The 17085-nt window shown below is 40.3% G+C and overlaps 1 protein-coding gene across 4 annotated transcripts in view; it reads left to right on the top strand.

Annotated features, from left to right (window-relative positions):
• AGPAT4 (1-acylglycerol-3-phosphate O-acyltransferase 4) overlaps positions 1 to 17085 on the top strand; it is a 92091-nt gene that overhangs the window by 65783 nt on the left and 9223 nt on the right. For 2 of the 4 annotated variants that reach the window (XM_053295110.1, XM_053295118.1), the window contains 6 exons: positions 3767 to 3928; positions 4326 to 4479; positions 9326 to 9428; positions 9694 to 9769; positions 11305 to 11503; positions 12732 to 12917. In XM_053295110.1, coding sequence (XP_053151085.1) covers positions 3767 to 3928; positions 4326 to 4479; positions 9326 to 9428; positions 9694 to 9769; positions 11305 to 11503; positions 12732 to 12868 — 831 coding nt within the window. In that variant the 3' untranslated portion in view covers positions 12869 to 12917. The remainder of the gene's footprint in view (positions 1 to 3766; positions 3929 to 4325; positions 4480 to 9325; positions 9429 to 9693; positions 9770 to 11304; positions 11504 to 12731; positions 12918 to 17085) is intronic. The other 2 variants (XM_053295134.1, XM_053295128.1) reach the window with 1 other exon arrangement.

The raw sequence follows: 17085 nt of genomic DNA, 5'->3' as shown, positions 1-17085 counted from the left end.
GCACACTTACTGAGGAACAAGGCCCACTGAACTTTATTCTAGGGACAAACTTAGACATGCAGCTGTGTGTACTGCAAATAGCAGTATGGAGGGTAGTGCTGAATGGGGAATGAGCATAAGGAGATGAGGTTGATCCCTCCCTCCTTAATTTGGATCCTGATGTGACTCTGGACACATCCTCCACATTTGTTTTTAGTTAAAGAAGTGACACTTCCAGGATTTAGCATCTCTATTTTAAAACAAAATTTTCTGTATACCTAGTTTGACCCTTAGTTAGAAATAAACATGGATAGGCTCAGGCTGTTAGCCTGGATTGTGTCTATTATTTGTAAATTAAATGGAAGGCTAACCTGAAAGAAACCTAGAGGGTAAGAAGTACAATTGGTAGCCAAGTGTTTCCTATATCTGTATGAGGTGTGTGCGTGTGTAATATGTATTATATCGATATATTTTATTCATTATGAACTTCGCCGCCTATTAAGATCATCAGGGAGGCCTGGTTGAGGTTGCCACCAGCTCGCATGGTGGCGACCCAAAACCAGGCCTTCTCTAGGGTCGCCCTGAGGCTCTGGAACGCACTCCCCAATGAAATCAGAATCTCCCCATCTCTAGTTGTTTTTAAATGACTTTTGAAAATACCTGTTTTATCAGGCTTTTCGTTTATGATGCTTTAAAGTTTTAATCTGTTTATATTATTTTTAGGTTTTGTTTGATTGGATTGTGAACTGCCCTGAGATTTTATATAGGGTGGTATATAGATGTGGCAAATGGAATAGATGAATTCCTACTTAAGTTTGGGTAAACTGGGTTATAATGGATTAGCTTCTCTTTAAATGATTGCCATCCTTTAGGATAGGGATTGTTATAAATTCAAATAAGTAATGTTATCTGTAGTAATTCATTAGGGAGTAATAATATTAACTTCTCAAAGACTTCTAATGAGAAAATGAATTGTAGATTACAAGTTTGTCCTGTCTATAAAAGCAAGTTCAGTTTTTCCTTCTCTTGAGAAATACGAAAATCTCAGGTTCATATTGCAATATTAGGGGCCATGTAAAATCAGGCAGATCAGGTACTTTATAGAAAATGTAAATTTCTGTGAGTTGACTTCTGGCAAATATATACATATAAAAACATTGATTCTCCATTTTGTACAAATGCATAAACAGGAAACTGACCATAGAGGACATGTTATCTTGGTGCATTTACTGCTTGGGATCCCTAGTTGAACTGCTATTTAAATGCCTCTTTTCTTCTGAAAAGTGGAAATTCTTCAACATAGATGTGAGATGGTGGGACAAATTTTATTAATACTAAAATTAAGAATATTAATTTTATTATTGGATATTCTGCTCTTTGGCTCCTCAGGATCAATCAAGTGAGCAGCAGCGTTTAAAAGTATAGCTATTATTATTATTATTACATTTATATCCCGCTCTTCCTCCAAGGAGCCCAGAGCGGTGTACTACATACTTGAGCTTCTCTTTCACAACAACCCTGTGAAGTAGGTTAGACTGAGAGAGAAGTGACTGGCCCAGAGTCAACCAGCTAGTTTCATGGCTGAATGGGGATTTGATCTCTGATCTCCCCGGTCCTAGTCCAGCACTCTAACCACTACACCATGCTGGCTCTTTTAAAAAACTAAATCCTTTTGATTGTACAGCCCAATCTCATGCAGCTAAATGAGGAGCAGTCTTGAAATGGGACTCACCTCTGACTAAATGTATATAGGATTAGGCCACTGTAGAATCCAAGGGAAAGAGTTGTGGTATGCAAGGCCAAGGCAGTGGAGTGGAATCAGGGATATTAATAGTTTAATGAAATAGATATTATGTAGAGAGAGGCAAGTGCAGACTGCTTTTCAGCGCTCTTGCTGCTGTCTGTCTGTTAGCCTTGCCTCTACTCCAGGACTGGAATACAAGTAACTAAAGCCCCATTCAAACGTTGGCCTGGATCGAGGAATGGATTAACCAAAAACACCACAGCCATTATTATCATCATCATCATTATTATTATTAGATTTCTATACCACACTTCCAAAAATGGCTCAGGGCGGTTTACACAGAGTAATAACAAACAAATAAGATGGATGACAAATAAGATGGCATTAGTCTCCTTTTTAAAAGCCTCAAGCCTTCGTTATGTGGATAGTAAAAATACAGTAATCATTGTGTAGTGCACTCAGTTCTCAACAAGGTTCCCAGTAACAATACCCTCCTTATATATTTCACTGCACTTCTCATTGTTGTCATATCAGCTGTGTTTATGGTATCTTTCAAGAAATTAGGCCAATCCAGCAGCCGTATTCCCCAACCTATGCTTTCTGTCAAAGCTCCCTAACCAGTCTCCTGCACTAAATTTTGAGAAAGTGATTGTTGATTGATTTGTCATAATAAACGCACGACTTTTCTGTAACCACTTGTACCTGAAAAAGGTATGCAATTCAATTTACTACAATTCTCTAGCTATAAAACCAATCTGCCATTTTTTAAAAAATGGAATGTTCCCAAAGGCTTTCCACCCCAAGAGTTTTCTAGTTCTTGTTGCTGACCATCTCACCTGCTACATCAGAATCCTGAAAACCAAACCTAGCCCTTTTAGGATGAACTAACTTATATATAGGCTCAGTGTTCCCACTAAGGTGTGCGCATGTTCACAAGTTTGTTGATGTCGGCTCAGTAAATTTGATGTCCGCTCAGGTTGAATCAGGAAGGCCCCACTCTGAATGCACGTGCGCACACACTGCCTTGAAATTGCTGCCCAGAACAAAACTCATTCCGCACACAGATGCGGAACACTGTACAGGCTGTAAGGAAGAGAGATAGCTCCAAACCATCCTGGGTATTGCAAAACTTTCTTGTAACCATTTTAAGTATTCCTGAATGCAACCAAAATGCTGAAGCCTAAAGACAACTTATTTTTATAGCTTTTTAATAAATCATGTTTTTATTGTGTTTTGTAAAGCCTCACCGTGTGTTTGATTTACTCAGGGAGGGTGGTGGGGGTATACCTCTAGGGCAAAGCCATTTCCAAAGGGCTGCTAGCCAGCCACCATGACTTCTCACCCCATGTAGGCATTCAAGTGGGAGGTTTTTATAGTTGTCCAGTAACAAGGCAAGGAGAGAAGTCTGGCTGTGGCACTCCTGCCATGCGGCCCTATCTCTGATTAAAAGAGTGTCCGGTGGCAGCATTAAATCTACCGAAGGTTTTGAAATAAACAGTTTTCTTTTAAAGAGAAGGCCAAGCCAGGCTGCTCCTGAAAGGGATGGGGTGACTCAGCAACTATTTCCCTCATGTGAGCTGACCTGGGGGAAAGGCTATATGTCTTCCTTACACAGGCGACACAATACGCATGATGGATCTGTGACTGTGTTACTCTCCAGATCTTGTTTATTGTGTAAAATAAGATTAAACTTTTAAAAAAAATAAATAAGGAAAACTGTATAACAAATGTTTTGACATAAACACATCCGCCTCAGTGTTTGATATTCCACAGTTGAAACCACTTTCTTATATTTGAAAGTCTCCCCAATCAAGTTAAGAGACAGATAACACACAGCTATGCCTGCTTGTCACTCACAAGGATAAGTGTTAGGAAGAATGTTAAATTCAATTATTTTCCTGGAATCAGTGACATTTTCTCAAATTAGAGAGATTAATGTATAGATTAAGGGTACGTATGTCTCCCCCACCTTCTTCATTGTACCCATAGAAATATTTGCTTTTAAATCTACATAATCTTTTTGTGCATGTTCTTTTGATGCAGAGTTCCAAGGTACTTGCAAAGAAGGAACTTTCTTATATGCCAATCATTGGCTGGATGTGGTATTTCCTCGAGATGGTCTTCTGCAAGCGCAAATGGGAGGAGGATCAGAAAACTGTCATGCAAGGCCTGATCAATCTCCGGGACTATCCTGAACACTTCTGGGTAAGCGGAGTTATCCGCAAGGTAAAAACAGGCCTCTAAAATGGCGGTTGAAACATTGAACTGTTTCAAATAGAAATTGGGTTGTTTTTTTCCTGAGCTCCAAACAGGCCCTTTATTGAAAGGGTGAGCCATGCATGCATCTGCAGTAGTGCTGGCTAGATGCTCTTTGCAGCCTGGCACTCTTTACTTCTAGCACCTAGGTTGTCTGTTGGCTTGGAAGTCGGGTGTGCTTTTGTGATTTATCTTCACTGCTGCTTTAACATGTGTGGATCAGCAATGGTCACTTGTTTTCCTCTATGGAAAACCTCCACTGGCATACAATACCATGTAAGAATATCTTGCAGTTGTGTTTTTCAATTTATCTTCCTTATCAGACTTCTTGTGTTTTTGTTTTCAGTTCCTGATTCACTGTGAAGGTACAAGGTTCACCGAGCAAAAACACCAAATCAGCATGCAGGTGGCAGAAGCCAAAGGCCTGCCCAAGCTCAAGCATCACCTCTTGCCACGAACGAAGGGATTTGCTGTCACTGTCCAGTGTTTGAGAAATGTAGGTAAGGAATGACACATGAAGCACATTCCAAGACATTGTTTTGAATCGTTGTGAACTGTTGTTGAAAGTATCTAAAACAGAATCTACCATTCCCACTGGCTCAAAGCAGCCACTGAATCAGCCAGCCTGTTTTCCTGCAAATATTTTGTTTATTATTGGTTTATGGTGATCTCAATTTAGTGCTGTCTCTCTCTCCTCCTACAAATCCCTTCTCAAAACCCACGGTGTCCATGATGCCTTTGACTTTCCCCCTTAGTCCCCATCCCCAGCTGAAATGAAATCTACATATGTAGAGCTGCATTTGCTCTCATTTATCATCTGCTACTCTAACCTCTTACTTCCCTCTATTATCCTACTCCTTTTCGATTAAGAGCTTCTGGAGTGGGGGCGGGGGCAACATCTTATCTTTCGGCTTTTGAACCTCTGCAAGGTGCCACGTCTATGATAGACAGTTCTTTGTAAGAGATTTATATTTAAGGTAAATATATTTTATATTTGCAATGATGGTGAAAGAAAGCGATGGGTGGGCACATATTATTTTAGTTTCATGCTGGATTTTGCTCAACATTTTTCTGTGCTTCAGCCTGATTAGCAAACTGTAGCATGGAGGCAGTTTTACTATTAGCCTAGTTTGCCTTATTTGGATGTCTTGGCAAACTATGATTTGAGCAAACAAGGGAGGGAGTAGGGTATTTTCACATAAGGAAACCCTTTGGCTGCAATATTTAATTTATTTTTTATTTATTTTATATTTCTATCTCGCTCTTCCTCCAAGGAGCCCAGAGAAGTGTACATGGTTATATGTACCCTCACAACAACCCTGTGAGGTAGGTTAGGCTGAGAGAGACATAACTGGCCCAGAGTCACCCAGTGAGTTTCATGGCTGAATGGGGATTTGAACTTGGGTCTTCCTGGTCCTAGTCCAACACTCTAACTACTACACCAGTCTCCCTCCTTAGTACATTTTTAGGATACATGTGTCCTTTTTTCCTTTGTTGTGTTCTTAATTATGCTACTGCTGTTTGTTTTTTCTCTGCTTCATGATGCACAGCCTATACTAGTTTATTTGAAATCTCCAGTTTAATTGTAGGGGTCAATGTCCAGACTAACGCTCTGCACTGATGTGACATAGTCTTCTGTTGCACGAGGGGAATGGGGTGGTGACGACGTTCATTTACCCTCCCTTCCCTTTGCAGCTGCCTATTCCTCCTGAAAAATGTCCCTAAGAGTCCAAAGAAATAATACAAATACAACTGCTGAAGAAAAATGTATTCCGATATCTTTTTCAAGGAATATTTTCACTTGACTGCCTGGGAGTGCTGTGTTCTTACCAAAGCCCTAAGCACACTCCCAACTGGAAGAGTCTCCCAATTCTCAAGGACATATTCAGGGGAGTTGCAGGTGGGTGCAGAGGGAAGAAGAGGGGGTTGCTGAAAGTTGCACACACACTCCATGTGATGAAAAACCTGAGAATATCTGGATGGCAGTCATTATTCTTTTTAATGACACACATTTCTGGCTGTTAGTCAATGTTTAAAGGGGTCTGCCCTATTCTCTGGCATTTCCCATTTAGATGTCTGTGTCTGTGTGTGTTTCAGTAGCTCAAACTCAGTGTCAGTCAGTAGAAGACTTTTATCATAAGCAGTGGCATACGTGTGTGCATGTGTGTTCTGAGAGAGGTCGGGACAGTGATTGATGATCCTGACTAAACAGTAACTCCACCCCTTCAGCTCCATGTATTCCTGTATGTGCATGTTTTTGTGCAATGGAGCAAGTGGGCTCTTCTCCCAGAGTGCTCTCCTGTGCTCCCAAAGCCCCTGTCACAGCAGAAATATGTTGCTGCTCTCAGCACTTTTACTGTACATAGACTCATAAATGTCAAGATGGTCGTGTTGGCTTTCATTTTTTCTTAACTGAGCCACTTCTGGTTTGCATTAACACTCTTAATACATGAATATAACCCCCCCCCTTTTTTTATTTGCATACTGGGTCCTATTTCCAGCTGGACCATGCAGTGTTGCAATTAAAGGTAAATGACTCATGATATATGTAGGGGTTCAGCTGCCCCCAGTAAGAAAAATAGCCATTTTCAGCCTGAAGAAAGTGTATTGAAAATCTAGCTACCCCTTAAGAGTTAAAAGACTGCACTGTGGTGGCAGAGCCATATGAATTGACAACTTGAATTGGGGATTGACTTTGCATCCTTACTTTATTGGCAGCTGAACAAAGAGCACAGTTTTTTCCTTTCAGAGGACTGTCTTCAACTGATATGTAAAGCTCTATGCAATTTCCTCAGATCTTTAATTTGATTTGTCAGTTCATCTTGTGCTGCAGCCTTGTGTATTACAGTAGTAGCAGTTATTTGATCATACATCATTTCCAGAAAGTGAATGCACAACCTCTAGAGGCCATTTTTCATTTTAATTTTGATCATGACATTTTAATGTCCATTTCTAAAGTTGTAATTCTTTTTCTACGCTCACTCAGGCTTTGGGGTCTCATAGTAAGGTTAAAAACTGTCAGGTGCTTCTTATCTATCTTTTCCTCTTCTGCCCCTCTCTCAGACAACTGCCAAGCTGCATGTGCCTAAAGAAAGACAATCAAAAATACCAAGGTTTCTCATACAAATACAATCTTTGGACCTATGTAAATGAACTGAAATATCAGCTACTGGGCATGCTCCTTCGTACTTGCACCATTGGTAGTGAGCACCTTTGTAGAGAAGAGGGGTTCCCCTCTCTTCCCAGGATAATGACATGGCACTGTGCTGAGTCAAACTGTCCTTGCCCACTAGCCATGCTGAAGAAATCTACAACCAAGCTGACTGTGATATTATGGAAAGGGTTGCAATGAATGCAAACTCTTCTACAGCTCAGGGAGCTTAACGCCTTTCCCAAACAGGCCAATAACTATGAACTGGAAAAAAGACATCGCTCCTTGTCTGGCTAATGTGCCAGGAAGAGGCAGGAATTGGAAACATGGGTGCATTGCCTGCTCTAGCACTCCTGATGTACAGAATGCAGTTCTGTTCTGCTTGCTTTTTGACACATTATTCTTGTGTTGCATTGAAAAATGATGTAAAATTTTAGAGGATTAGATATCTGTCATTAGACAGATAAGATAATTGAGATTTTGTTTTTGAGATTATGTAGGACTTTTTATACTATGTGTAAAATAAAAATTGCATCTTAAGCTAGAACTTTCAACTAAAAAAATGCAAGGGGGGAGGAATTGAGCACCCACCCCCTGCTCTATTTGCCTGAGCTTTCCCTCCACAGCACTGTGCTGCTTCCTGGCCTTGAAATCAGAAGACAGGAAGCTGGAACAAAGGGCTGCCATTGACAATGTGTTGTGTAAACAAAGCACAGCACTAAAACAGTTGTTTCCCTGAAATTGCCTCAACGGTTCCTGGAATCTCAGGTGAAATAGCAGTAATTTTCCATATGCTGCTGCTGTAAGAAGAAATAGCAATAGCAATAGCACTTACATTTATATACCGCTCTCTAGCCGGAGCTCTCTAAGCGGTTTACAATGATTTAGCATATTGCCCCCAACATTCTGGGTAAAGACATAAGGGAAAGACATAAGGAGTGAATCTTCACGCAGGAGTCTAGGCAAGGCAGCAGCCGTTGTCTCCATGTCAGATTCTTTTGCAGCCCTGGACTTGTATCCTAAAGCCCCTTAAGGCAGGAAAAGTTAAGTAAGTGGGATGCTCAGCCTAACATGACCATAGCCAGTCTGCCTTGTTGTGTTGGCCTAAGCACAATGGGGGGTGCTCTGGCAGTAGCTAGATCCCTTGTCCACCTGCTCAGAGGCCAGAGAGAGAGATGCAGAAGCACAGCCAGTTGCCTACGAGCCCTTCTGTGTCTCTCCACTGTGATCTGCAGCAGCCACAGTGGGATGTAGCTGCTGCAAACCAAGACTTAGCTACCATGCCAGGAAATATGCCTACCAGCTGCATTCCATCTTCCTTGAACAGCCAGAAATTCTCAAGGCAGAAGGAAATTGGACTGACTTTTGTTGCTAGTGGCATGTGGCATGTACAGCTCCAGTCGTTTGGGGTGTGTAAGTGTGTTGCTGTTTGTTCCAGGAGAACAAGCGAATAGCAAGCTGGAAACTGTTGACTGGTTCAGCAGTATGTGAAGTTCACACATAGCCTTATTAGCCCTAATCTGCCCTGCAGTATGCTCAGTGTAATCCTGCTGGTGTTTATACGAGCTTTGCTCCTAGAAATGTGTCTACAACAAATTGCACAAATGTCAGTGGACAACTCATCAGCCTTCTCATGTACCCTGGAAGTAGATACACTGGTTATGCATCTTTAAAAAGGAAAACATTCAGTGCTTTCTCTGAACATGTGTTTGAGTATTCCATTCTAACCTTTCATAGGAACATAGGAAACTGCCATATACTAAGTCAGACCATTGGTCTATCTAGCTCAGTATTGTCTTCACAGACTGGCAGCAGCACCTCCAAGGTTGCAGGTAGGAATCTCTCTCAGCCCTATCTTGGACAAGCCAGGGAGGGAACTTGAAACCTTCTGCTCTTCCCAAAGCGGCTTCATCCCCTGAGGGGAATATCTTGCAGTGCTCACACATCAAGTCTCCCATTCATATGCAACCAGGGCAGACCCTGCTTAGCTAAGGGGACAAGTCATGCTTGCTACCACAAGACCAGCTCTCCTCTCCACTTTCAGCTCCTGAGATGCTGTTGGACACTTAATATCTACTGAGAATGACTGAAGATGGCCGTTGTGTGATAGATCAAATGTATTTTAATGATGCAAGCAGAAATTTTAAAAAGCCAGTTTGTGATAGCAATCACAGCATGGTGTCTTTCCTTCATAGTTTCAGCTGTGTACGATTCTACACTGAACTTTAGAAATAATGAAAATCCAACTTTGCTGGGAGTTTTAAATGGGAAAAAATACCATGCAGATTTATATGTAAGGCAAGTATATTCATTTTTATTATTTCCTTTCTTAATGTACTTGAGTGGTACATTTTATTAGTAACCAAAGCAACTGGTGGCAAAAAATCAAAATAATCCATTTTGTGTTTTACCATGCTTTTGCCTCAGTTATACTGTACAGTTTTACAGGTGCACACATTTGTCCACTTATAATTTTATTTTTGCTGGATCATTGCTGTTTGCATTAAATGAGAGTGAGTGATTGTTGTGTTTCAGTGTACTCTCTATTCTTTACCATTTGTAGGCGGATTCCATTAGAGGAAGTCCCAGAAGATGAGCAGGAATGTTCTAATTGGCTTCACAAACTCTATCAAGAAAAGGTTGGTTTATTCTGTAGCTCTCATGATGATTAGAACTCTGCATGGATGTTCACCTCCTTGTAGGCAGCCGTAGTTTCCCTTGCAATGCTTTAGTTAAGTTGTGTTGCTTTTTAATGCTTAAAAAAGTAGCTGTCTATGCCTTTAATTTGTGTTAAGAGGAGGAAGGACAAAAGGTTGAAAAGACTGAGATTCATGATTTAAAAGTGAGGAGAGCAGTTCCGTATCTGCTCCTCCTCCACTCCACGCAGCTTCCTGCTGCTGATGCAGCACCCTACCGCCCCCCTGCCACAACAGCCCTTGAATGATGGCGGCACTCACATGGCCTCTGTCACACAAGGGCTGCTGTGGTGGGGGTGGAGGTACCATCACAATAGGAAGCTGCGTGGAGCAGCAGAAGACCAGGTACAGACCTGCTCTCCTCACTTTTAAAGTGAGGAGAGCATTTTTTGCTCCTTCCTGGGAGCAAAATAAATGTGCTGCTTTCTTCCTTGGCCAGGCCATAAAACATACCTGCTACTAAAACTTTCGTTATCGAGTTCCACCATGGATTGTGTGCAAGACATGAAATGCAATTGCAACATCCATTCCCCTCCTTCCACCTCCAGATCCTCAGTCCTTTTCCTTTGGACTAATCCAGTGTCAAGGGTAGGCAACCTTGGCTCTCCAGCTGTTGTTGAACCTTGTTGTTGAACCTTCATTCACCTCTGAGGACAGCTGATGTCCTCAAAGCTTTTTTCTTAGTTCCCTCCACTATTCTGAACTATTAAAAAAGTTTCACACATAAATATGAAAAACAAAATTGTTTCTCTCACCATACTTCTTTTCAGGGGATCTCCAAAACACAGTGCTTCAGTCAAGTTCTTTAGAGAGCTAGTGTGGTGGTATGGATATAGACAGGAGTTCATCACGCTGCTTAGTCATGAAACACATAGGATGACCTTGGGTCATTATTCCCTTTCAGGCCAATCTCTTTCCCTCAGGGTTGTTTTAAGGATAAAATGAAGAAACCTCATGTTCATGTAACTTTTTGAGAAATTGTTGATATGAAATAAGAGGGACTCTACAAAAATTCTGGGGAGCTGGTTCTTGTTCAAAGATCACCTTTTATCACCTAGTGATAAAAAAAAAGAGGCAACTGTTTCCACAATTTCAGTTAGAGACCAAGCCTCTGTATGCACGAGAGGGAATTTTACAAAACAGATCAAGGAAGAGACTTCATCAAGGACAATCAGTGACATTCTGAATCATACTCTTATTTTATTGAAAGATGTTTGCTGCTGCTGCTACTACTACGAATATTTCTGATTAAAATGAAAGCAAAATTTTCCCATGTGATTTTTCTTACTGTGCAAATATCCATTCTTGGATTTGGGAGCCAAGTTAGGGGAAAGTAAAGTGGTAGCAAGAATGGTTACTTAAGAAACAAGGATTTTGCTAGGCATAATTAGAGAATATGGGGAGATGCGTATGTGTGGAAGAGTGTAGTTAATACCCCTTGATATCATTGCTGTCATGATCCTTTTTTGCCTAATCAGGACTCCTTTCAAGAGGAATACTATAGAACAGGAATCTACCCAGGCACTCCGATAGTGCCACCTCGGCGACCATGGACTCTTTTGAATTGGCTTTTCTGGGCCTTGTTGCTGCTGTATCCTTTATTCAAGTTGCTCATCAACATGATCAGTAGCGGCTCATCACTGACTCTTGCTCCTTTTGCCTTTGTTTTCATTGCAGGTGAGTTGTGTAGAAACTAAGTCTGCATCTAGAAATGAGGAATTCTGCCATTAGTTGTGTACATATTCACTTGTAAAGGGGCAGGGAGAATGCCACAAATTAGCCTTCCTGTTGTCCACTCTGGAGGCAGTGCCAGAGTTCACTTGGATGCACTCTCACTGTGCTCTTGTACTATTGATCACTGATATTTAAATCTTTATTTCTCAGTCTTCCTTTTCAAAGTCTATGGAACTAGATTGGAAAGTGCCTCTGACAAAAAGTTGCTGAAGTCACAGAAAAAAATTCTGTTTCCTTCAAACTAGGAGCAAAATAAAAAGGAATAGATTGAAGCTAACAAGTTTTTTCAAACATTTCTCAGATCTGAGAAGAATTGAGGCTCATTTTGTTCATGTTTTTTCTTCTGCAAAGGTAGTTTGATCTGCTCGAAAAAGTAATGCAAATATAAAACATTTTGATGCATAGCAATATAAGAGTCTCACACCCAGGACAGTTAGCCCTGTCTGTTTAAGCTATGTGGCTGTAAAAGAATATAGTGAGCAGTGGGAGGAAGGGCAGTGGGAGATATTTGCTTAATTTCCCTAAGTCATGAGCTGAAGTCTTAAAGAGGCTTCACTTTTGTCAAACCAGAGATTTCAGGACTGGGGAGTATGGTGCCTCTCCTTCTGAGATTTCTTCAGGTAAGACACCTACTATAGTTCAAAAGCATCTTGCAATCTCTTGCCTGTAATGCTCAATTCTTGTTCAAGCCACTTTCTCTGTCTTCCTTAAGGTGCCCATATCCGATCCATCATATTCTGTAGTAATGTTTTCTATCCATGTTAAATTGGTACCTGGCATTCTTAGCATCTAGTATAATAAAATAGTTAGCAACTTTTTAAAATTGGAGCAATAGTACTGAAGAGTCTTGGTTAGGTATGGCTGAGAATCTCCTGAATCTTGTTGTTGGCAGGTACTTGTTGATCAGTAGAGTTCTCTAAGTAATGCACTGTGTTGCGCTCGTGCAACTTTGTATTAAGCTCAGAGTTAACGAATATGATTTATCTACTAAGCCCAGAGTTCAGCAAGCTTTCAGAACTCTGCTTTTGCTGATCTCACTAGCAGTTAGAGTACCTAACTCTGACCTAGACTGATAGATAAATAAAATACTGTACCATTTTTATAATCTATCTATCATATTTATATACCGCCAGAAAGATAGATAATAAATCTCTCTCTCTCTCTCTCATAGTAGCTTGCAATGGCAGAGAACCTGATCAAATACTTGCTCTATATTTGACCATAAAGATTGGCCACTTGAAGACTGTGAATGTCTCCCTTACAGTCAGTGCTGTATGCACTAAGAAAAAGAAATCTGCACCAGTGTAACCCAGATTCTGATGCCATACAAACAAATCCTGAATTTTGCATAAATTAAGTATGTGTGCCAATATTTGGCTATTTTCTGAAATATCGTCTTGCTTTGCTCATAAAATGGGGAAGAAACTGTTTGTATGAAACTGAAACACTGGCCACTGTAGATTCTTTCCAGCATCTTGTACCCCAAGCCTCTGAGATCTCACCATGCATTGTCCACACATTTTCAAGCCTATCTTCACTACTGATATGCACACAGAAACATTTTTTAAAGTATACAGTACAAACAGCCCTGATTGTGGTTGCAGTTGGCATAATCTAATAAGGTAAAGTTGGTGCTTTTCATATATAAGCTTCATGAGTGATCCAGTATCCATAGCTAAGGACTTAAGATCACAGGGATGGGGAAGGTTTCTGCCTGAAACACTGCAGATGAACTGAATTAGAAACTTGCTGCCCATCAAAGATTATGGCATTGGGCTGGTTCACATAATACTACTTGTCTCCTATACTTTTTACCTATCATAGATATAAACAGAAATACTTATCATTAGTCAAGAACATAAATATCATTCATTAGCCAAAAAAGAGAGAAGCATAATTACATGTCAACTATATTGAATTACACTAAATGAAAAAAAGGTTGAATATGATCTTGTATCTTGTTGTTCCAGGAATTGAGAAAAAAAGACTCCAATTCAATAGAAAACTATCCTTTCACTGTTTATCTTCGATTTGGATAAAATTAGCCAATTTAACCATAACTACAGGATCCCACACTGACCAACCAAGAATCCCAAGGTTGCCCGGGGGTGGGGGTGGCGGCAGGCAGGGAGGGAGATTCCATTTACTTGTTATAACCAATCATGCAGCAGTTAATAAGTATGTGAACAACTCTTGATCTCTAGAACAAATTATTGAGGGGAAATTACAAAACAATATGGCCAGTGGATCTAATGGTAGTTCATGATTTCTTCAACCCTGTTAAGATCTCTGACCAGCCAGTCTTTAATCTTGGGACCGTTCCAATACATATGCAGAACATCAGCTTGCCCACACCCACATTTCTTACTTTATTTAACACCACTACCATATTTATTCATCCCATTCAGACCTTCTGTACTATTTTTTTCTTGGCCTGAATGCACTGTGCATATGGATAATCCACACAATTGGCTGAAAATACAAAATGCAATCTTTCATACTGTTTACTGGACACACATTAGGGAAGTATGCAGTGGAGTGTCCTTTTCTGGATTGTGTTTATGGAGGAGCCATTCACAACACAAGCACAGTGTTATCTGGGCAGAAATAAAAACTAGTCAGCCAAAGTGAATCAGCCCAGAATGTAAGGTGGCTCTTTTTCATGGAAAATAAATACATGAAGAGGCATGTTGGTTGCAAGGACAGAGCAACATTGTGATCCTTGTATTCTATCCAGCCGTTTGCATCTCATTTTTGTTGTAAAAGATGGCAGAAATATTTATATTTTAGTGTAAAGTTGCATTAGCAGCAATTCTTTGATAGTTGGTCAAGCTGCCAACAGTATTTTGGTAGATCCCCCATGCTGAAGGCCAGAAAGGTTTATGCTGGGTTTTAAAGGTGGGGATCAAGACGATGCTTTTGAATAAGTAATGATGAGCACTTGAGATGATGTGGAATGTTTCCAGCCCATACATTTTACAGGCAAGAGAATTAGCCAGTCTTAAAAATAAGCATGGGAAGTAATGAAAGACCTAAAATTCTGCATGACCACAATTTATTACATGGCCTAAGTCAAGTCAAGTCAAGTTTTATTTACGGTCCTAGACCAAACAATCCATGCATACAAAAGGCAAAACAAATTTATAAGAAACTCCTGTAGGTTCTCATTATACATCTTAAGAGCAATGTAACAAAATTTGGCTACGGAGTTAAAATTTAAAACATCCTCATCAGAGAGTAGAAATTTAACAAGTTGTTCAGCAGATTGATCCAGCTGTTTACAGACCAGAGGTAAAATTAAGTGCTCCCTCAATTGCCTATTAATTTTACAGGATAATGGAATATGCTGAATGGATTCTATTTCCCCACTGCTGCATCTGCAGTAGCATTCTTCCAGGGGAACACCATTGTATCTCCCGGCTAATAATGCAGAGGGAAAAGAATTTGTTCTTGCCCTTGTAAATGCCCACCGGAATTTGCTGAGTGTAATATGGGACAAATAATTTGCTGGTGAAAGATCCCATCTTGTTCTTACTCCTTTATAGAATTCTGTTAAAGAGGCCCAGTTATTTTTGCAATTCAATATCTGTCAAACACTGTTTTACTATTCTTTTAGCATTTGCCAAGTCTAACTCCAGCAATTGTTCAGGGTCTATTCCTAGAGCAGCAAGCTTTTTACTGACTACAGTGCACCACTGCGGTTGTGGAATTAACGATAGAAACTGAGGAATTAGGCCCACCGGACATAGGTGGACTCTCAACCAAAAATAAATGATTAAAAGCCAGGCACGAGATTCGATCTTTATGAGGCCGGCCTCCATGCGCAGTGTTACATTTGAGGTGCATCTTGTAGTCCCAAAGATAGCTCTCAAAAAACCGGATTGAATTCTTTCTAGCGTGTCAAAGTTCGCATAAGGTCCCAGTTGGATCCCATATAGAAGCTGAGGGATAACCTTTGCTGAATACAGTTTTAAAACCTCAGGAATGAAACCTGCTGCCTGCGTTCTGAAAAATCTGTTAATTGCCACCACACTGCGTTTTGCTGAGTCAGCTACCATTCTCATGTGTGCTGATTTCCCAGCGTTTTGTTGAAAAACCACCCCGAGATATTTTATTTGATTGACCTGTTCTAATTTATGTCCATCCAAGGTCCAGATAAATTTCCTTGGTTTGTAATGTAATGTAATTTTATTTACAGTCATTGACCAAACAGAGAGTAAAAACCAGTAAACATTAAAATATGTATATACATATATACAGTTTAAGATTGGGGTGATATCCCATTATACCTTTTAAAAGCAATATAACTAAACTTAGCTACAGGAATAGAAATTAAAGCATCTTTGTCTGAAAGCAGATGTTTTACAAGGTTAGCATCGGATTGATCTGCCAGTTTACATATTAGAGGAGCAATAAGGCGTTCCCTGGGATACAAATGAAGTTTACAGTGGAGAAGGATATGTGCGACAGTTTCTGTATCTCCTGACCCACAACGGCAGTGTCGTTCTTCTAAAGGCACACCTTGAAACCTCCCAGCTAGAAGTGCGGATGAAAAGGAATTAACCCTTACTCTTGTGAATATCCATCGAAACTTAGAGAAAGTAATTGTCGACAGATATTTTGTGGGGAAAAGATCCATGTTAGTTCTTATAGCTCTATCAAACTCTGGAAGCGCAGCCCAGTTTTCTTGGATCTCAATATCAACAAAGTGTTGTTTCACTATTCTTTTCGCGTTCACTAGACCCAATTCCAGCAGTTGGGCTGGGTCTAAGCCTAGAGAGGTGAGCTTCGTACTTACTGTAGTACACCATAATGGCTGGGGACTAACTGAAAGAAACTCAGGAATTAAACCAACTGGTTGCAGATGTATTTTCAACCAGAAATAAATAATCAGAAGCCAGGCCCGAGATTCAATTTTTATGAAGCCAGCCTCTGTCCTTAAAGTCACATTTGCTGTACATTTTGGTGTACCAAATAAATTCCTCAAGAACCCTGATTGGGTTCATTCCAAAGTGTCAAACCTTGAGTATGGACCTAGTTGTATGCCATACAATAATTGCAGAATGACCTTTGCAGTATAAAGCTTTAAGGCAGCTGGTATGTAGCCTGCACCCTGAGTTCTGAAAAATCTTAAGATTGCTGATGTGCTGCATTTTGCCGAGTCTGTGACCATACTAATATGTGCTGATTTCCCAGTATTATGTTCAAAAATTACCCCCAGGTATTTTATTTGATTTACCTGTTCTAGTCGGTGTCCATCTAGCATCCATACAAATTTTTTAACCTTATTGGTGAAACACATGATTTTAGATTTGTCGTAATTAATCTGTAGATGCTCATCTCTGCGGTAAAGTGCTAAGGCATCTAACGCACTTTTGAGCCCAACCCTGGTATGAGATAGAATTACTGCGTTGTCGGCATACATCAGGATTGGGATTTTCTTGTTGGCTAGTTTTGGTGTGTGTGTGTCAGATGTCTGCAAACACTTTATCAAATCGTTAATGCAAAGGTTGAATAGGTAAGGG

Source organism: Hemicordylus capensis, chromosome 1 (genome assembly GCF_027244095.1).
Source record: "Hemicordylus capensis ecotype Gifberg chromosome 1, rHemCap1.1.pri, whole genome shotgun sequence".
Classification (NCBI taxonomy): domain Eukaryota; kingdom Metazoa; phylum Chordata; class Lepidosauria; order Squamata; family Cordylidae; genus Hemicordylus; species Hemicordylus capensis.
This window is presented reverse-complemented; position numbering and strand designations above follow the sequence as displayed.